At 46.8% G+C, this 22,436-nt stretch overlaps 1 protein-coding gene across 1 annotated transcript in view; it reads right to left on the bottom strand.

Annotated features, from left to right (window-relative positions):
• The window catches only part of LOC115098316 (adenylosuccinate synthetase isozyme 2-like), a 70,504-nt gene extending 48,290 nt beyond the window's left edge, over nt 1-22,214 (bottom strand). Inside the window, exon 1 of the mRNA XM_029614850.1 lies at nt 21,970-22,214. Within this exon, the coding sequence (XP_029470710.1) occupies nt 21,970-22,155 (186 nt within the window). The 5' untranslated portion in view covers nt 22,156-22,214. The remainder of the gene's footprint in view (nt 1-21,969) is intronic.
• Between the last annotated feature and the right edge of the window lie 222 nt (nt 22,215-22,436).

Raw genomic sequence — 22,436 nt, 5'->3', positions numbered from 1 at the left:
AGGGGAGTTGTTCCATTCCCCTTATCATTTTGGTAGCCCTTCTTTGTACCTTCTCCATCGCAATTATATCTTTTTTGAGATGTGGCGACCAGAATTGTACACAGTATTCAAGGTGCTGTCTCACCATGAAGCGATACAGAGGCATTATGACATTTTCCGTTTTATTCACACATTCCCTTTCTAATAATTCCCAACATTGTTTGCTTTTTTGACTGCCGCAGCACTCAGAACCGACGATTTCAATGTGTTATCCACTATGACGCCTAGATCTCTTTCTTGGGTAGTAGCACCTAATATGGAACCTAACATTGTGTAACTATAGCATGGGTTATTTTTCCCTATATTTTCCAGTCTTACAAGGTCTTCCTGCAATTTATCACAATCTGCTTGTGATTTAACTACTCTGAACAATTTTGTATCATCTGCAAATTTATTTACCTCACTCGTCGTATTTCTTTCCAGATCATTTATAGATATATTGAAAAGTAAGGGTCCCAATACAGATCCCTGAGGCACTCCACTGTCCACTCCCTTCCACTGAGAGAATTGTCCATTTAATCCTACTCTCTGTTTCCTGTCTTTTAGCCAGTTTGTAATCCACAAAAGGACATCGCCACCTATCCCATGACTTTTTACTTTTCCTAGAAGCCTCTCATGAGGAACACTATACCCATTGGTCCCGAGTCCATCTGCTACACGCTAGGAAAAGAGAAATTGTTATCTACCATTACTTCTTCTGTATGATCTTATTTTATTTGTTCTATCCTCCTACTGCTCAAATAAACTTACTTTTCTAAGTACCTGGAACCATGATGTTCTGAATCAAAGTTTGTGAGTGGCTATTTGTGTAGGGAATAAGCACCTGGGTTCAAGCCCCCAGGTATAACCCCAGTAATTGTGTGTGTTTATATTGGGTAAGCCCCCAAGGTAATTGTGCACGCAGGGGTGATAAGCCCCACAGGTAGCCCCTGTGTAAACGTCAGTGAGATTACCCCCCAGGTCAGAGCCCCTGGGCAAACTGCCAGTGTGCACGGTCTGAACCCAGAACAGCTGCGTACCCTGTCACCATATACACCAATCATAAAATCCTTCACTATCTCCAGCAGGCACAAGGATTGAATCCACACCAAGCCTGATGGTCCCTTTTTTTTTTTTTTTTTAACTGGTTTGATTTTGAACTCAAGTGTCACTCAGCAGAGAAAAATTTACGTGCAGATGCTCTTTCGAGATCCTTTAAAGCAGAAAAAGCACAGGAACAACCCCATCATATTATCAACCCTGCAAGAATTCTAGCAGCTGTGGCTGTCCCAGTTCCACCTGGGAAGACCATCATTCCCAAACATCTTTGAGAGAAAATTCTTTGCTTGGCACATGACTCGACTCACAGGCCATCCTGGCACCAGGAAAACATGGGAATTGCTCTTTCATCATTCTTGGTGACCTCAATTGAAACAGGATGTCCACCGCTACGTGGAATCCTACCCTGACTGCCCTGTCAATAAACCATCTCATTGCCAGGTCCCAAGAAACAATAGCCTCACATTATTATATATTTTATTACAGATCTTCCATGCTCTAATGACTGCACTGCCATTTCGGTTGTAGTGGACTGGTTCTCAAAATGGCTCAATCTGTACCCTTCTTAGAAATTCCCTCTGACCCAGAGCTGGCTCGTCTCTTTTTTCAAGCACACAAAATAGAAGGGTCCCAAAATGTAAACAAAATATTACTTTGGTCAGCAGTAGTGCCTAAAGATAACAAATAACAGGTGTTAGCAAGCCTGACGGCGTGTCCCGGATACCAACGCTACATGAGCTCCACCTGCCCTGACCTCTTGCCTGGATACAGAGGCTGCCTGCTCGCTCCCTGCCATCCTGCCTGGATACCAATACTGCCTGACCTCTGCCTGCCTTGACCTCGGCCTGTTTGCGCTTCCTGGACCCTCGCTTAAGTCCTGCCTGCCTCAGAACTCGAGGGCTCAACCTGCGGGGGAAGAGGCAGGTATGGGTGAGGCTCAGTTCTGGTCTCAAGAGAGTCTTCCTCCTATCGGTGAAGGCCAGCATCAACATCACCACAGCACAAGGGTTCACACGCTATAACCACAGTACCTTACGTACCAACAGTACAGTAATGCTTTTTTTCTCTTATCTCCATCTGCTGATAGGGAAGAAAAATCCATTTGTCTGGACTGCTCTGGGAAATATTTATAAGGAGAATCTCCCAATGATAGAGTATCTCTTTAAAGAATTTATGTAAGGATCTCCTGATGATGAAGGTTTTTATTAATGGGAAATTTAGGAAGGGTTTACACAGAGTAGGGTATACAAGGAACATGCAGGTTTATAAGGAGTCTCTGTCAGGAGTGGGGGATGAATTTATTTATGAAGGGTCTCCACTGGGACCACAGTTTTCAGTTTTATTTTTACTGAGAATTTATCAGTGTTTATTATAACAAAAAGATAAACAGGAGAAATAAATGGAAAACATGACTTGTCATTTTTCCCGGTAAATATTGTGTGTTGTAATCAACACCATTAAACTCCCAGATAAAATACAATAAAACTAAAAATGAAGATCCCTAGGTGCTTATGAAAATATTCATAAAAGTAGGTATTCATGAAGGAATATGGCTATTTATGAATGGTCTCTCCAGGATAGAGGTATTTATGGAGGAGGGTATTAACAGGAAGTTTCATGGGCTGAAGGTATTTACAAAGGGTCTCCCTGATGTTGGGGCTATTTATGGGGGAACAAGGTTATATTTCTGAGAGGTCTCTTGGTGGAGAGAACATTTATGGATGAATAGAGGTATTTATGGACTAGTCTCCCTAGAGCAGGGGTATTTATGATGTGCAGGAGTAATTATGAGGTATGGATTTTTATGAACAAACAAGAGTATATACGAGGTGTTGTATTAACCCCAAACAGGATGCTTCTCCCCAGGTTGGGGCTATTTATGGACTGGGATATTTATAGAAGGGCCTCCCCGGGTCATCTATTCTATGAGGTGTTCTCCCTGGGTGCTAGCATATATTTATTTATTTACACATTTTTTAATACAGACTATAGTAGATTAAGTGGTTTACAGATTAAAACATACATAATTTGTATAAAGCAAAATAAAAGGTATAAAACAGCAACACAAATACAATTAAACAATGATTTATGGGTACAAAGGGAGTGGGAAGCGATGATATATCATCAGGAAGTTAAGAAGGGGATGGGAGGGAGGGAGGTCTAAGTATGTATTTTATGTAGGCCTGCCCCTTTGTTTCGCCCCTTCGTTTTCGATCCTTTGTTTTGTTTAGGCCTGCCCCTTTGTTTCGCCCCTTCGTTTTCGATCCTCACTTCCCCGAGCAGCATCGCACCAATGCTGCACTAGTACTCAGCCAGCATCCATCTTGCTTCACGTTCTTCCAGCTCTCTCCCAGCAAGCACCATACTGCACCCAGCCAGTGTCATCTCAGCAAGCTCTCAACAAGCATCCATCCTGCAAACATTCAACAAGTGCTCAGCAAACAACCATCCTGAGCAAACAACCACCCTGCAAGCATTCAGCAAACAACCATCCTGCAAGCATTCAGCAAACAACCATCCTGCAAGCATTCAGCAAACAACCATCCTGCAAGCAGTCAGCTAACAACCATCCTGCAAGCATTCAGCAAACAACCATCCTGCAAGCATTCAGCAAACAACCATCCTGCAAGCAGTCAGCTAAGAACCATCCTGCAAGCAGTCAGCTAACAACCACCCTGCAAGCATTCAGCAAACAACCATCCTGCAAGCAGTCAGCTAACAACCATCCTGAGCAAACAACCATACTACAAGCATTCAGCAAGCAACCATCCTGAACAAGCAACCATCCTGAGCAAACAACACTCAAGCAACAGCAAAACAACTACCTCTCAGCACTCTACATTAAAGCAAAAGACTCACAAAGACTGCCTTCTCCCCCCGGTCCATCAACAGCACAAACGCAGCACCACTACAACACAAGCGCTACACGCTAAAATGTTCCCCACCTTCCCAATACCTATTTTACAACACAGCCTGTCAGCAATAGGAAAACCTAACAGATCATTCATACTACAACACAAACGACAGGCGTTACACCGAAACCTTAAATCATTCACCCCAATTTTGATAACACCCATCACCCAACTCTTAGGCCTCACTGTATTCTCACTTTCACTATTCAATGCACAATCTCTGTCCAAGAAATCTCTAATCCTCAACGACTATCTCCTTGATACCAAACCAGATATATGTGCTATAACAGAAACATGGCTCAAACCCACGGACACAGCAATTATAAACCAACTCCCCACATCAAACTACGACATCTTCTCCATCCCCCGACTGAAAAAAAGAGGAGGAGGACTCCTATTTGCATCAAAAAAAGACCTCGGGTTCATCCAGCACCCATACAACTCAGACTCTAAGCTAGAAATGGGTCTCTTCACCTCGGAACAACTACAAATCCTACTCGTCTACGCCCCTCCGGGCCTCCTTGAGACAGACCCCTCCCCCTTAGTAGAGGAAATCACAACCCTCATCAAACTGGACGCTCCAGCAATTATCCTAGGAGATTTTAATCTGCATGTGGACAACCCTACCCCATCATCCAGCTGTGAATCCTTTCTCTCAGCCCTCTCAGCCCTGGGTTTCAATCAATTAGTTACCAAACCCACACACAAAGCAGGCCACACGCTGGATCTTATCTTTATTAACCCTGGCATCAAACATTCTTCACGCCTCAAAAGCAAGAAGGTCCCTTGGTCTGATCACTCACTTATCTCAACCGCATTCTCATTGAATAAACCCTCCACCTCCAAAGGGCCCTCACCATCCTTCCCATACAGAAGATCCTGCTCTACAGAAGACCTCAGCTCACACCTAGCCTCTCAACTTCCATCCATTGATCTCTCAAACCCGAACACAGCTCTCCGCTCTTGGAAAGCCATCACAGATTCCATAGCCGACAAGCTATGTCCGCTAGCAACCAAAAAATCACTCCCAAACGCCTCCAAAAGACAACCATGGTTCACGGAAGAACTAAGAAAGCTAAAACAAAATCTAAGACAGAAAGAGAGCGACTGGCGCAAATCCCCAAGCACCAATACACGATCCATCTACAAAGCCACCCTCCATCAATACAAGTCAACTACCTCTAAATCCAAAAGGGACTACTATGCATCCAAGATTCACCACTTAATCTTCGACGCAAAAGCCCTCTTTGCCTATGTCTCCAATCTCACCCAAATCATCCCACAGGAGATTCCCAACGACCTAGCACAACCCAAAGCTGAAGAACTTGCTCTTCATTTTCACAACAAAGTCAACAGCCTTCTAACTCATCTGCCTTCTAATCCCACCGACCCTGCTCTTTACCAGTCTCTTCAACAATCATCCCCCAACAACAATGGTCTGGAAACACTTGAACCCATCTCTATCTTAGAGATACAAACTCTTATAAGAAGAATGAAACCTTCCTCCCACCCTTTGGATACTATCCCCACCAAACTGCTCCTGGCCATCCCTGACTCCATCGCTAAAACATTGTCGGACATCATAAACTGCTCACTCTCCCAAGGACTATATCCTGACGACCTCAAATTGGCCTCCATCAAACCTCTACTCAAGAAACCCAACTTGGATCCTAAAGACCCCAACAACTTCCGTCCTATCGCCAATCTCCCATTCATAGCCAAGATTCTAGAAAAAGTTGTCAATACTCAACTCTCCGAATACATAGAAGAAAACAAAATCCTATTCCAATCACAATACGGATTTCGCAAATCACTGAACACAGAATCCCTCCTCATCTCCATGTCTGACTTCATATTAATGGGCCTTGACAAAGGCCAATCCTTCCTCTTAATTCTACTGGACCTATCAGCCGCCTTTGATACGGTCAATCATTCCATTCTCACTTCCATTCTGGCTTCTATAGGTATCTCAGGCACCGCTCTCTCATGGTTTAAATCTTTTCTCTCCAACAGAGGCTTCAAGGTTAAGATACAGAACAAAGAATCTTCACGAATGGACGCATCCATAGGAGTCCCTCAGGGCTCCTCACTGTCACCTACACTCTTTAACATTTATCTTTTACCTATCTGCCAACTCCTCTCCAACCTTAACCTCAAACATTTTCTCTACGCCGACGACATCCAGATCGTGATACCCATTAAAGAATCTTACACAAAAACATTGGTTCACTGGGAAAACTGTCTCTTCGAAATTAAACATCTCCTGGCTAACCTAAACCTAGTTTTAAACTCCTCTAAAACAGAACTGCTTCTCATCTCCCCAGATAACAATGCCATCTCTAATCCTCCAACTATCCCAACTACTACACAGGTGAGAGATCTAGGAGTATTAATTGATAACCGGATGAACCTTAAAGCTTACATCAACAGAACCACCAAGGACTGTTTCCACAAACTCCAAGTTCTGAAAAGAATTAGACCACTCTTCCACACTCAGGACTTCAGAACCATTCTACAAGCTATCATTTTTTCTAAGATCGATTACTGTAACTCTATCCTACTGGGCCTACCTTCCTCCTATACTAGACCCCTCCAGATGTTACAAAACGCTGCGGCAAGATTACTGACAAACTCCAGGAGGAGGGACCATATATCTCCAATCCTAAAAGATCTCCACTGGTTGCCTGTTCACTTTAGAATCCTCTACAAATCTCTTTCCATAATATACAAAACCATCCATCAACACACCCCACTCGACTTACAATTCCCATTCCAAATTTATAACTCCGCCAGACCAACAAGAGACACACTCAGAGGATCTCTTCAAGTGCCCCCAGCCAGATCTACCAAACACATTACCTTGAGAGATCGGGCCTTTTCAACAGCCGGCCCCCTTCTATGGAACTCCATCCCACCGGACCTTAGACAGGAGCCCAGCCTCCCAACCTTCAGGAAGAGACTTAAGACCTGGCTGTTTAAAAAGCTTTCCCGGACACCGATTAATTCTATTCAGCCAGATTCTACCACTTCCACATGTAAAAATGTTATTACTAATGTAAATACCTATACCTAATGTTATTCTCTCCCTTTTCTTCTCTCCTCCCAGTTCTTTTACCTTGTTATTTGTAACTGCTTCCTTCTACACAAATAGGTTATTGAATTGTTCACTGTACACCCCTGTTATATGTAAACCGGCATGATGTGTTTGCAACATGAATGCCGGTATATAAAAATTTTAAATAAAAATAAATAAATAAATGTAGGGCTCTGCCTGGGTGGGAAGTGTCTGCCAGAGTGGGCTTATTTATTTATCTCTTCCTGGGTGATAGGTACTTATTCTGAGGGCTTTGCTCAGGTTGGAATACTTTCTGAAGGTGCCGGACAAAGTTGGTGTATGCTTTATGTCTCCCTGGTGAGGGTTATTTACTTTCTAAAGGTGCCAGATTGTGGTATTTATTTTCTGCCCAGGTGGGAGTACTTATTTTCTGAAGGAATCTCCACAGGTGAGGGTATTCGTTTGCTGGTGGTGCCTGTCCTGGTTGAGGTATTTATTTCCTGGAAGTAGCTCCTCAAGTGAGGATATTTATTTTCTGGGGATGCCTTCCCCATTTTGGGTGCTCATTTTCTGGGGGTTTTCTGAATATGGTTGTTTTTGGTTATTTTATGTAGGGCTCTGACCAGGTAGGGGCATTTATTTTCTGAGGGTATCTTCCCAGGTAGGGATATTTATTTTCTGGGGGTATCTGCCCAGGTAGGGGATATTTATTTTCTGAAGGGCTTTTCTCAGGTGGAAATACTTTTCTGGAGGTGTCCGCCCCAGTAGAATTATTTATTTTCTGGCAGTGCTTCCCAGTTATATATTTTTTGGGATAAATTTGTATTTGTTTTATATTTTGCTTTTCAGACACTTGAAAGCAGCTTCCATTCAGGGACTGTAGGTGTTTCTCTAACCCCAGAGAGGAAAGAACTGTCTTTTACAGGCTCTGCGGAATAAAAGAGACTGAGGGGCCCTGCCTGGGAGGTGACTACAGCTGCACATACTTGCTAAAAGTTCTAAAATCCTTGAATACAAAATTTCGTGCCATGCCCCTTGGATGTCCCTACCGTAAAAACAACCAGGCTTCATATTTCAAGAAAAAGAGAGCTTTTTCTGTTGCCGGCTTCCCTACTTTGGAACGCTCGGCCCAATGATCTACGTGTTTGCACAAAGTTAAGCGCTTTTTAAATGTAATCTAAAAACTTTCTTATTTAAAGCCTTTGACATTGAAACACTACAAAATAAGTTCTAAAGAACCCCCATATTTTTTTTTCCATCTGGGAACAGCACTCCTTGTATAATCAATGTTTCTGGAGACAGTAATAACTTTTTGATCTTTTTAGAAGGTTATTTTAATATGTATTGTGTGTTTCTTATTTTTTATTTTAATGCAATATTCATTTAATTTTTTTTTGTACATTGTGTATGTAACGATGTAAACCGCTACGATCAAACCAATTGGGGAGTGCGGTATACCAAAAATGCTTAAATAAAATGATGTCACCAATGTGTGAGGATGGCCATCCTGCTTGTCCTCGGAGAATTCTTATCCTCATTTGTACTCTACCATCTTACCCCTAGATTCATCAAAATGCTATAATTTGGCATGGATAACACCCGCGGTAAGAAAAAGGAAAACTGGTTCTTACCATGGATCAGTCCAGACTGCTGGGTTCTGCCTCCCTTCCAGCAGAGGGAAACAGAGAAAAACTTTGAGAGCCTCCTCTCTTAACCTGGTTTGCCACCTGCTACTCCTCAGTATTTATTCATACCCAAGCAGAGTAATCGTATAGAATAACCGTTTTATGCATTAACCTAACTCTATTCCCGCCCCCGAACAGAGGATGAAATCATAACTTTGAAAACAGGAAAACGCCTTAAAAAAAACCCTATACATTTCTTCAGAAAAGGCTAAAGTCAACAGTACAGATCTAGCGGGCTCCCCACCCACAACCCGAACCTCTCAATGGGTGGGCATCTGGACTGATCCTTGATACTATAGGAACGAAAATTAGCAGGTAAGAACCAATTTTCCTTTCCCTGTATGTACTGTCCAGACTGCTGGGATGTATCCAAGCTTTCCTAAATAGGATGGGACTGCGAGAGTCCCGCTAGGATGACACTGGCACCAAAATTGCCAGCATCCGAATCCTGGACATCCAGCCGGTAGTGTCTGGCAAAGGTGTGTAATGACTTCCAGGTAGCTGCCCTGCAGATTTCCTGCGGGGAAACCAGCTGACATTCTGCCCAGGAAGCCTATTCGTTCGAGTAGAATGAGCCCTCAGGGACTGGACAATCACAGCAGATATATGCAGATGCAATGGTCTCCTTCAACCAACAAGTGATAGTAGCTTTAGACGCCTCTGTCCTTTCTTGACGCTATGCCACAAGACAAATAGATGATCTGATAAAGTGAAACTATTGGTCGTCTCTAGATAGAGCAACAAGGCCCGTCTGACATCCAGCCGACGTAGTTGCCTCGAATGAAGATCTCTCAGTTCCACCTCAGGAAAAGCTGTAAGCTCCACTGACTGATTCAGGTGGAAAGCGGAGACCACCTTTGGTAAAAAGGATGGGACAATATGAAGCGAGACTCCGGAATCCAAGATGTGTAGAAAAGGTTCCCTGCAGGTCAAAGCTTGCAGCTCAGAGACCCTCCTGGCTGAACAGATCGCCACCAAAAAAAACCCACCTTCAGCATGAGATTCCTCAAAGTAGCTTTCTTGAGAGGGTCAAAAGGGGACTTGCACAACCCCCTAACCACCAAATTCAGGCTCCAGGAGGGGCAAAGTCCTTGAGTTGGTGGGCGTACATGTTTTACCACCCAGAGAAACACACCACATCAGGATGAGCCGCCAGAGAAGAACCCTGGATATGGCCCCTCAGACATCCCAGAGCAGAGACCTGAGCCTTCAGGGAATTATAAGACAACCCTTTCTCTAAAAAGGAAAGAACTAATGTCACCGAAGATCTTCTGGGATCCACCCCCTGAGGTTGGCATCAGGATTCGAAGACCTTCCAGACCCAAACATATGCCAGGGACGTAGAGATTTTCCGGGCTCGCAGTAGAGTGGAAACAACCACCTCCGCAAGACAAACGTGATCCGTCTGATCGAAAAATATAGGGCCCTGGTGAAGGAGATTTGGAAAATGACCCAGACTCAGGGGCCTGTCCAAGGCTAGATTCACAAGGTGCGCGAACCAAGGCCTTCACGGCCACTCTGGAGCCATGAGAATCACTCGTCCCGGGTGGAGTTCTATTCTCCTGATTATGTTGCCTACCAGCGGCCAAGGCGGGAACATGTACAGGAGAACGTTGAGCGGTCAAGGGACTACTAGGGCATCGACTCCTTCTGCTCCATAATCCCTTCAGCAATGAAAAAGCGCGGCGCCTTGGAATTTGCGTAGGTCGCCATGAGGCCTACATGAGGATAGCCCCACCTGCGACGTATCAGGTGCATGGCTGTTTCAGACAGCTCCCATTTGCCGGGGTCTAGCTGTTGTCGGCTTAGGAAGTTCACTTGCACATTGGTCGATCCCACAATGTGTGAGGCTTCAACATCGCCAGATGCTGCTCCGCCCAGGCCATCAGCATCGCCACTTCGAGAGCAACAGGCCAACTCTTGTTTCCTCCCTGCCTGTTGATATAGGCTACAGTTGTCGCATTGTCTGACAAAACTCAGACAGCCTGACTGCGCAGAAGGGGGAGGAAGCTCTCCAGAGCCAGCCGAACAGCCCTTGTCTTGAGACGACTGATTGACCAGGACACCTCTACTGGCGACCACTGGCCCTTAACCAATCAAGTCTGACACACTGCTCCCCAGCCAGACAGGTTGTTGTCACCACCATCCACCGGGGTATCTCCACATCCACCCCGCACTCAAAATGGCCTCAGGCAAGCCACCACGAAAGAGTGGACCTAGCAACAACTGTAAGCGGTAGCAGAAGGTGGAATTGCTCTGACAGCAGGTTCCAGCGGGACAGCAAAGCAGGTACTAGAGGTCTCATATGTTCAAAGGCCCATGGGACTAGCTCTAAAGTCGATGCCAAGGAGCCAAGAACCTGCAAGTAATCCCAGACCCTGGGCACCAAGGTTTGCAACAGGCTCCAGATCTGGCTGCGCAATTTGAGAATTCTGGCCCCTGAGAGAAAAACCTTGCCCACTCTGGTATCAAAGCTCGCCCCCAAAATGTCCAGAACCTGGGAGGGTACTAAATGGCTCTTGACGAGGTTGATCACCCAGCCCATGGATCTGAGGCGACCTAAGACCACCTCTACTGCCTGTGAGCATTAGTCTGCCGACTTCGCTCAAATGAGCCAATCGTCCAGATAGGGATGCACCAGAATTCCCTCCTGTAGAGCTGCCGCCACCACCACCATAACTTTGGTGAAGGTCCGCGGGGCCGTAGCAAGGCTGAACGATAAAGCACAGAACTGGAAATGTTGCCCCAGTACCATAGAGCGTAGGAACCTCTGATAGTCCCAGTAGATCCCAATGTGGAGTAAGGCTTCGGTCAGATCTAGGGATGCCAGGTATTTGCCGGTCTGTACGGCTGCAATGACCAAGTGGAGCGTCTCCATCCGAAACCGAGGCACCTTGAGAGCTATGTTCACCTTCTTTAAGTCCAGTGTGGGCCAAAAGGTTTCCTCCTTCTTTGGAATGACAAAGTAAATGGAGTAACATCCCGTCCCCTGTTCTGGCTGAGGGATGGGAACGATAGCCCCCAGTCTTCGAAGCCACTCCAGGGTCTGGCGGACAACAAACTCTTTTTCCAGAGACCCACAAGGGGAAACCAGAGCAGAGCAGACAAGAAAACTCTAATGCATAGCTGTGTTCTGTCGTGCTGAGAACCCACTGGTCCGACGTGATCTTGACCCATTCCTCGTAAAAGAGAGTCAGCTGACCCCTATGACAGGATCCAAAGCATGGGTTGGCCATAACTCATTGGGTGGACTTGGCCCCGCTAGGCCCCTGACCGGAGCTGTCCCGGGGTGCTCGACGTCAGCGGTAGGTTTGCGACCAAGACTGGAACCTCCCCAAGACTTGTCTTTGGCCCGTGTTCGGAGGCCTGCTCTGCTGACAATGCCTCTGGCGATGAAAGCACGAACGTGCTGTGGAGATAGTTTTCTGTCCTTTCGGTTTATGTTCTGGGAGTTTATGCACCTTGTTATCACCTAGTTGCTTGATAAGCTGCTCCAGATCCTCTCCAAAAAGCAGGTTGCCCTTAAAAGGAAGGGCATTGAGCTGAGCTTTCAAAGATATGTCCGCAGAACAATTTCAGAGCCATAAGAGCCTCCTAGCAGAGACCAACACCATCATTCTCGACGAGGTGCGAAGGAGGTCATACAAGGTATCAGCTCCATAAGCCATGGCAGCTTCGAGATGTTGCGCCTGCTTCACCTCCTGGGCCTCCAGCTCCTTGGCACTGAGCAACTGTTGTACCCACCAAAGGCTAACTTGGAGCATGTAGCTACTGCTCACCGCAGCACGAATGCCAAGGGCAGAAACTTTGAAAATCCTCTTAAGATGACCCTCCAGCTTGTGATCCTGAAGATCCTTCAACGCTGCTGCTCCAGCCACTAGAATGATTGTCCTCTTTGTGACCGCGAAACGGATGTGTCCACTTTCGGAACTCTTAACAGCTCCAAGATTTCCTCTAGCAACAGGTTTAGCTTGCCATGGCTCTGCCAACCTTGAGTCTGTTCTCAGGAATATCCCACTCCTGGATCTCAACTGCTGCATGCTAGAATGGAGAGGGAGAGTTTGAGTGTGGCCCCGCAGTCCCAACAGGACTGGATCAACTTTGTCCAGACTCGGAGCAACCTGCGCCAGCACAATACCCAACTCCTCCAGGACATGCAGAATCAAGAGACACAGCTCCTCATGGTGGAACGAACGGACCACCTTAGGGTCATCCTCTCCACAGGAGGCACCAAGCTCGGCTCGACCCCAGGGTCTGGGCCATCGGAGGGCAGAAGGGGATCCCCCTGACTCTCCTCCTGATCAGACTTGTCTGAAATAACATCCCGGAACAACCCCCGGCACTACGGGGGTATGAAGCATCCAAATCCACGTCACCGCCGGTGGCTCTTCCTTTCTGGCCACCGTCCCAAGTGGTCCCTCTGGAACCTGACTGGGAGAAGATCCCCCTCTTCTAAGCACCACTGGCCAGGAAGACCTGGTGCATTAAGAGAACAAACTCCAGGGAAAAGGCAGTCTGACCTTCAAAAAACCTCGCCATGGAATTAGGATCCCTAATTCCATGGCGAGGTTCTATGTAAAGCCCCCATCCGCTGTTGGGCAGTTCATCGTTTTATGTAAACCGGAGTGATTTGTAATTCCCACAAGAACTTCGGTATATAAAAATTAAAAATAAATAAATAAATAAATCCCCATTACAGTGGCTCCCTGGGCCTCATCTGGGTGAAATTCGGTGGGGAAGAGTGCTGGAGGGAGATTCCTTCCCCTATAGTCCTTGCCTCCACCACACAAAAAGTATCCAAAATGGTCACCATTCCCGTGCTGAGCGGGAACGGGTTGGACATGGCGTTGGGGGCAGCAGTTGCTCTACCAGAGCTGTGCTGCTTCGCCAAAACTAACACGGACGTGCTTGGGAGGCTCTCCCCTCCAGGAAGGCACAGGTCACAACAGTCAGCCGAATTGCGGCTGGAGCAGCGATCCCCGCAGCACAAGCAACGGCTCGTTCGCAGCATGCTACTGCGCTCGGGCCGTGTGGCAGACCTTGCACAAGCCTGGGGAAGACGGGGGAAAGCTCAGCGCACTCACCGGGACCGGGGATCCTGCCCGGCCGAGACTCCCGATCCCTTCTGACTGAGAAAACAGCCGCCACCCGCTCAAGCTGCCCAGAAAAGTCCTGCAAAGGCTTTTTTTTTGGTAACTTTATCCCTGGCAAACAAGGGATTGGGAGCCCTGTCTGAAGAAAGGCAGAGGCTAAAAACCAGACAGAAAAGGGAAGGAAGGGGGAGTGAACTGGATCACGTTATCACCCCCAGCACCCCAAGGAGCGATCAAAGAGAGGTCCCCTGCCTACGACCAGGGAGGATGGTCCCACCAGGACCTCGCTTGGGTCAGAATCACAGGTTTTGCACCACCTCCATCTGCTGGAGACAGAGAAATACTGAGGAATAGCAGGTGGCACACCAAGATAAGAGGGGGTGCTCTCAAAGTTTTTCTCTGTCTCCATCTGCTGGAAGGGAGGCAAAACTCAGCAGTCTGGACTGATTCGGATACGTTGAGGGAAAGGGGCGTTTATGATCATTTTAGACTTACCACGCTAACATAGAAGCTTTGCATAGGTAGTGTATTAATGTTTTATTTATTTAAAATCTTTTTTATACTGTCGCTAAGTTATATACCATCGCAACGGTTTACTTGTAGGTACATAAATTAAGATAGGTGAATGCGTACTATAGTACATTCTAACAGATGCCAAAAAGGTTCAGTTACATTATATCATAAAAAGGCTCTCAATTGTTTAGTGATGTAGGTCCTGACCATGTGTACCTGTAAGGTACTATTCACAGGTAAAATTCACATTCTCTGTGTTTTACTATTACGTTAGTTGTGAAATAAACTTATTAGAATATTATAATGCACATTTTGAGAATAGTGCTGTGTGCTGGTGCTCCTCTGTCTAGTCCTGTATATTTTCTATTCTCCAGTCTCTTTATAAAAGGCTTGTTTAAAAAGCCATGTTTTTAAACTTAAAGGTTTTGAAATCTCTTTGTAATCTGATCTCTAGGGGCATAGTGTAGGGCCTGCTAAAGATAAGGCCCTTTCTCTCACTTGGGTTAGTCTCACTGTCTTGACTGAAGGAATGGTTAAGAGTGCTTTGTTTGCTGATCGAAGGTTCCTGTGTGGGACGTGTACCCGTAGTGCAGTGTTTAGCCAGTCTGCTTTTTCATCATGTATTCGTTTATGTTTGGTACATAGGGCTTTGTATTTTATTCTATGGGTAGCCAGTGTAATTCTGCTAGAGTTTCAGTTATATGGTCCCTCCTTTTTCCAGTTAGTATTCTAGCTGCTGTGTTTTGTAGTATTTGAAGTGGGCTTAATGTTGTATTCGGGAATCCTAGTAAAAGTGCATTACAGTAGTCAGTGCTGGAGAAAACTAGTTCTAAAATCTGCAGGTGTTATTAGTGATTTTAGTTTTCTGAGGATCATGAGTTTCGCATAGCCTTCTTTTACTTTTAGCATTATGTGCTGTTTTAGATTGATTTCTGGGTCCATTATTATTCCAAGGATCCGCACTTTTTCAGCTAGTTCTGTTTTCTGGTTGTTTTTGAGTATTATTGGAGTTTGAATGATACTTGTATTTCGCTACTCGCAAACTGCCCAGACAGGCTATTACTATATGTGCGGGAGAGAGAGACAGAGTCTCTTTATAAGACCTTCACAGTAGTCAACTATTTATATCACTTATAGGAGAGGCAGCTAACAACTCGATGTGAGGTTTAGGTGGTGGTTTAGATTTTAGGAGCCAGTTTGACATGCAGAATGAGACATATGAACAGGACAGTATACCTCAGTGAAGATATGAAGTAATTTGGAGAGAGGAAAGTCTCACAAAGATGAGATTTCTACAAAGTTCTCTCGCCCTAGCTTGATGGACTCTGTAACAGGGTACTATCAAGCTAGAGCGAGAGAACACTGTAGAAATCACATCTTTGTGAGACTTTCCTCACTCCAAATGACGTTCAATCTTTACTTAGGTGTACTGTGCTGTGCTGTTCGTACATCTCACTCTGCATGTCAAACTGGCCCCTTCACCACCACCAAAACCTTATTAGCTGGCCTTCCTATAGCGATATAAATAGTTGAATACTGTGAAGGCCTCTCTCTCTCCCTAAGCCCAGAAATGGCAGAAATGCAATTTGCAATCTTTATTGCAAATTGCGTTATGGCCATTTTGGGCATATCACACAGCTTAACGCCAGGAAAAAAGGTGTAGTTATTTTCGGTGTTAAAAATTGTGCGATAGCATGCATTATGCTAACACACGGTGTGATATTGCCCCTCATTTTCATTAATCCCACCCAAACCCCGCCCCTTCAAAAAATTTGCATTTGCGCCATGCGGTAACATAACTATCGCATGCATTATGGCATTAACGCGTTATTGCGTGCGCTAACGCCATAACGCATTTTGATGAATAACCCTATTAGGTAGCTAAGCATACAAGATCACCACTTAGATCACACTCAGCATCCCTCCCTTTCCAATTCAATCCACAAAGCTAAGTGATAATTTAAATAGCTATGAGGCCCATATTAAAAAAATATCCAGCTAGTAAAGTTTGCCGGCTAACTTAGCTGGGATATTTAGTGGCAAGGATGTTTATCCAGCTAAGTTTAGACCTGTTCAATAGCAGGACTAACTTATTTGGCTAATTTAGCTGGATAAGTGTGAATATCACCAATTATCCAGCAAAGTTAGCCAGATAAGTAACCATGCTTTGCAACCCTGTCCTGCCCACCACTTTTCCAAATATTGAGCAGGCTAAATATTTATCCAATTAAGTGGCATCCCCTGAAGGCAGCTGAATATTTAAACAATGCCACTTAACCAGTACTACAATACTAGCACAGTCAAATATCCAGCCTCCTAGGTCCCTTGTGTAGTTTGCCTGACAGATCCAGCTGCAAATTTAATTCTATCATTGAAGCCTAGTTTAAATAGCTACCAATACCAGTATGCCTGTTGCCCGAAGATTCAGCTTCCTAGGTCCACCGTTTAATTTCCTGGACATACCCAGCTACGTGACTTCTAACATTTCATATTATCCTCTTTCCCATTCATTCTAGCAGCCCCCAACACAGACTGCTAAATCATACAAGTACAGCAGTTTAACCACTTAAGAGGGTAATTTTCAAAAGAATTTACATGCACAAATCCTTGTTTGTGAATGTAAGAGCAAGTTTGCTTACCATAAACGTTGTTTTCCGTAGACAGTAGAATGAATTAGCCATGCTGCCTGGGACGTCCTCCGGGTGGTCAGATGGCAGAGCTCTATTAGAACACAGAGTCTTTTAGTTCAGTGCGCCTGCGTGGATATTCCCGTGCAGCCCCGGTCCTCCTCAGTCCGTTTCCAAGCAAGATGGAAATGGAGCCACAACTGTCCGGGGAGGCAGGAGGGTCAGCATGGCTAATTCATTCTACTATCTACGGAAAACACTGTTTATGGTAAGCAAACATGCTCTTTTCACTTAGAAAAGCAGCATGAATTAGCCATGCTGTTTGGGAGTCCCCAGCTGATATGTTGAGCGCAAAGTCTCTGAGTATGTCCTGAAGATGAGGTCAGATAGGGTGCTCAAGACAGTAGATAACGTAGGCGGACAGTTCTTGTCTGTTAGCTTTCCAGTGCTCAAAAAGTGCCCGATTTGAGGATAGTTCTGCCCATGTCCGCGTCTGCTGCAGTCTGCTTGTCCAGGCAGAAGTGGGCTGTGAACGTGTGTAGCGAAGACCAGGTGGCAGACCTGCAAATGTCCAAAATGGGTACCTCATGAAGGTGTGCAATGGAAGCTGCCATAGTGTGGACATGGTGAGCCTTAGGGGAAGTTGCTAAGGCTTCCGATCGTTTCTGATAGCAGAACTGTATGCAGTTTGAGATCCAGGACGAAAGGGTTCTCTTGGAAACTGGAAGTGCCCGGGCATTCGGGTTGAATGAGACAAAAAGCTGGGAGGCTCTGTGCACAGAGTGAGTCCGACGTTTATAGTAAGCGAGTGTAAGCTTGCAGTCCAAAGTATGGAGTCTTCGTTCACCATCGTTGCTGTGTGGCTTTGGATAAAAGGTCGGATGGGCAATGGACTGGTTGAGGAGGAAGACTGAAACCACCTTGGGAAGGAATGCTGGGTGTGGACTCAGTATGACCTTATCATGGTAGGATTCTAGGTATGGGGAGTAGTGCACTAGGGCTTGCAACTCACTGACGCATCTCGCTGAGGTCAGGGCGACTAGGAATAGCACTTTCCAGGAAAGGAATCTGGGGTGACAAGTGTCCAGAGAGTCGAAGGGTGGTAGCATTAATTGCTCCAGGACCTCGTTTAGGTCCCATGGAACTGGAGGTTTCCGGATTGGAGGCCTCAAGCATAGAACACCCTTCATAATTTTGGAGATGAGAGGGTGGCAAGAGATTGGGGCCTTGATGTGAAGGGAATGGTAGGCTGCTATGGCACTGAGATGGACTCCGACCGACGTCGTGGCTAGTCCCTTTTGATAGAGCAGATGGAGGTATTCCAGCAGTTGCTCAGGACAGCAGGTGAATAGGTCCATGGAGTAGTGGACCCACTTCCTTTGATAATTCTGCCTGGTGGAGGGATTCCTGGAGGAAACTAGGATATCCTGAAGCTGCTGGGAAAGGTTCAGGTGGTAGCATACCATCCTTTCAATCTCCATGCGGTGAGATGCAGGGATGAGTGAAGGGGGTGAAGCAAGGAGCCCCCTTCCTGGGTGAGCAGATTTGAACTGGTGCCCAGGGGAATCGGTGTGTCCACAGATAGCCAAACTAGATATGCGTACCACGGCTGTCTGGGCCACGCTGGAGCAATCAGTACCAGATTTGCGTTGTCTGCAATGCACTTCTGGACTGTGCAAGATATGAGGGGTATAGGAGGGAAAGCGTAGAGAAGACACCCCCCCCCCCCATCCATTCAATGAGGAATGCATCCTGAGCTAGACGCCAGGTACTGGGGTACACCGAGCAAAAGGTCTGCAACTTCCAATTTTGCTCTGTAGCAAAAAGATTGATGCAAGGAAGACCCCAGGTTTGAAAGAGTCTTTCCACCACGTCCTGATGACGCTCACTCTTGTGGGGATGGAAGACTCTGCTCAGTCTGTCTGCTCTGGAGTTGTTTATGCCCGAAAGGTAAGTGGAGCGGGATGCATCGGGATATGCGAATAGGCATCCTTGAGGTCGAGTGAACAAATCCAGTTGTTGGGACGAAGAAAGGGCAGAATGGACTTGAGTGACATCATCTTGAACTTCTCCCTCAATAGGTATTTGTTGAGAGAACGCAGATCCAGGATGGGTTGTAAACCCACCGACATCTTGGGTATGAGGAAGTATTGGGAGTAGAACCCTTGATGGAGCTGAGCAGAGGACAGCTCGCGAATACAGCTCTGGCGGAGTAATTTGGTGAATTCTTCCTGCGATGGCATTTGCTGTAGATCTGGCCAAGGTGTCGAAGGCCTCATAAATAGTGCAGAGGAGGTGCTGTAGCCTTTCCTCCAGGTCATGGAACGGGTCAGGAGGTCGATGGTCTGGGGAAGCCTCCTGTAGCAGTAGTTTTAGTGACTGCAGACATTCATATAAGTATTGTGTAATATAAAATTGGTGCTGCTGAATTTTGGCGTTGAGCATCCCCAACTGAAAGGCCCGCTTAATGAAGTCATCCAAATACTTGGGGTCTTTCCCGGGGGGGGGGGGTGTTTGAATGTAGACGTAACTTCTTTGCTTTCTGCATCTCAGACTCCACTACAACTGAAGCATGTGGAAGCTGTACAATGGAGAACGGCGATTGCTTCATCCGGAATTTTAAATCTGTTTTGCGGGAGATGGGCGGACCGGCAAAAGGAGATTCCCAGTTTCTGGTCATTACTGCATCTAAGACGGCGTAGGACGGCAAAGCAGTGGGTTCTGAGAGAGATTCAAAAATTTTTAGGATACCCAGGACTTCTGCTCTCGGGTCAGGTATTTTCCGGATCTCAATGTTTAAGCGTTGCCCCCATCTTCCCCACAAATTTGGAGTATGAAAGATCCTCAGATAGAGATACCGGTTCTGGATGTGCTTCTGCAGGGTCTGAATGATATCCGGTGGAGGAGCTCAGTGGGGGAACCATCCCCAGGAGGAGGAGATGGGGGGGGGGGGCTTCCAGGGGCACCTCCATCCTGGTGCTTCCCTTGTTGCTCAACTGTCTTGAGGAATTGGGATAAGATGAATGAAATTTGTAACATGGCCTGAGATGCTAATGAGTCCTGGGGGGCAGGCAGAGGTTACCTGGGAGAACCCCTAGGTGGTACCATTGCCAGGAGTATGTCTGAGTCAGGTCCCCTTGATCTGTGGGTGGCAGCTTATCCTTTTTCTTCAACGGCTCCTGGAGGCTTGATTTGTCCTTGTGCTGGGAGACAGTGGACAGGCCCAAATACACCCTGAATGAGGCAAAGGAACTATGAGAGGCGGCTGGAGATGCCGGATCCACATCAGAGTCCACCACAAACAGAGGAGAAGCTTCCCTAGGGCGATTATGCCCGGACGAGTGCTTCTTCGGGACTGGGAGTGCTGTGCGTCAATGACAATCTGTGCTTGTGCTTCACTGTGAGTTCATACGGTCGACGCTGCAACTCGGTTGCGTCGGTGGTGTGTTGGGGGCTGAGCGGTGCTGATGGCAACGTCGGAGGTACCGATGCATCCCCTGCGCTATGTGTCGGTACGATGGGAGCTCGCTTCGGCACCAGCCCGGACGGGTCCCGGGAGGACCGGGCAGACTCCACGCTAGGGGCATACGAGCCCGATGCCACTTCTTTTAGTTTTGCAATCTGGGCGGCCCTTTGCCGCTGGGCCTGGGGGGATATGCGTCTGCAGTCCCTGCAAGTCGTCTGCTCATGGCCCGGAGCGAGGCACACACATGATTTGGCCAAACTGGCAGAATTTAAGGCCAGGCAGCCGCGGCATGGTGGTGGAAAAAACATATATATATTTTTTAATCCACACTGTTCCCTGTCAGGGAGAGAAGAGCTCCGTGTGCTGGTAGGCGTGCGGAAAAAAGTGGACTGAGGAGGACCAAGGCTGCGTGCAATATCCACGCTGGTGCACGGCACTAAAAGACTATGTTCTAAGAGAGCTCCGCCACCTGGACGCCCGGAGGATGCCCCAGACAGCATGGCTACTTCATGCTGCTTATCGGAGTGAAAAATCTGCTTTTGAAATTTATCAGAGGATAATCCAGGGAAAAATAAACAGCGCAGCATGATTCCACACGTACTTTTCCTCAGCCTAATGAGACATTCAGGGGGTGGAGAGGCAGGGAAAATTATGGGCATACTTATTTTCTTAAAGTGTTTGCCTGAGAGGGTATTTATTTCTTTTCTGAAGAGCTCTGTCGGATGGAGATACTTTCTGGAGATGCCTGCCTAGGTTGGGGTACTCATTTTCTGGGAATATCTCCCTGCATAGAAGTATTTATTTTCTGGAGGGTTCTGCCCAGCTGGGGGTATTTTGTTTTCTGGAGATATCTTTCCTAGTGGGTGGTTTATTCTCTGAAAGTACCCAGGTAAGGGTATTTATTTTCTGGCAGGCTCTGCCTCAGTGGGGTTATTTATTTTCTGTAGGGTTCTGTTCAAGGTGAGTATTTTCTGAAGGGTTCTATCCAGGTAGGGCTACATATTTTCTGGAAGTCTCTGCCAAGGTGGGTGTATTTATTTTATGAGGGTATCTGTCCAGGTTTGGGTATTTGTTTTCTGAAGGGCTCTTCCCGGCTGGCGATATTTATTTTCTGAGGGTGTCTGCCTCAGTGGGATTATTTAATTTCTGGTCCTGTTTCCCCAGTAGGGATATTTATTTTCTGTCCAGGTCCTGGTATATATATTTTTTTAAGGTAGCTGGGTGTAAGTATGTATTTTCTGCAAATCACTGTCATAGTGCATTTACTGATTTTACCTGGGCTCTGCCCAGGTGGAGGTACTTATTGTCTCTAGGGTTCTGTCCGGTCTGGGATATTTATTTTCAAAGCACGTCTCTCCAGAGGGGGATATTTTATTTTCCAAGGGTGTTCGCCCAGGTTGGGGGTATTCATTTTCTGAAGGTGTCTCCCTAGGTGTGGGTGCTTATTTCACATACAGCTCTGGGCGGATAGGGGAGAATTTGTTTTCGGGGGGGGGGGGGCTCTGTCCGGGAGGGGCTCTTTCTCTCCGGGACCTCGTTACCTGGCAGCGACACACCAGGTCCGCGTCCATCGCCAGCAGATCCACCACCTTGCCCTTGCCCTCGTCCCCCCACTGCGCGCCCAGCACCACGGTGACGGCGTTCGCGGGCCCTGCCGCCGCCCTCCGCGTTCGCTTCGCCGCCGGCTCCGTCGCCCCATTGAACGCGCCGCGTTCGGCCACCGCCATGCCGCTAGCGCACAAAACCCAACATGGCGTCACAGGGGCCCCGCCTCTTCCGGGACCTCCCTGCCAAGCCCGGCCCCTTTTACGGAATAAAACGTCCTTAAACTCCTCCCTTCCCCAACATGGCACCCCCTCCACAGTCCCGACTTCAGCCGAGCACGCCCCTCCCTTCAACCGGGCATGCCCGTCCTCAAGATGGCGTCCCCCGCGAGTAGGCTTCATCCGGGAACTTCGTTTCATTTTGAAAAGAAAAAAAACCCAAAATCTGCCTAAACATAGGATTA

This window comes from Rhinatrema bivittatum, chromosome 8 (genome assembly GCF_901001135.1).
Source record: "Rhinatrema bivittatum chromosome 8, aRhiBiv1.1, whole genome shotgun sequence".
NCBI lineage: Eukaryota > Metazoa > Chordata > Amphibia > Gymnophiona > Rhinatrematidae > Rhinatrema > Rhinatrema bivittatum.
This window is presented reverse-complemented; position numbering and strand designations above follow the sequence as displayed.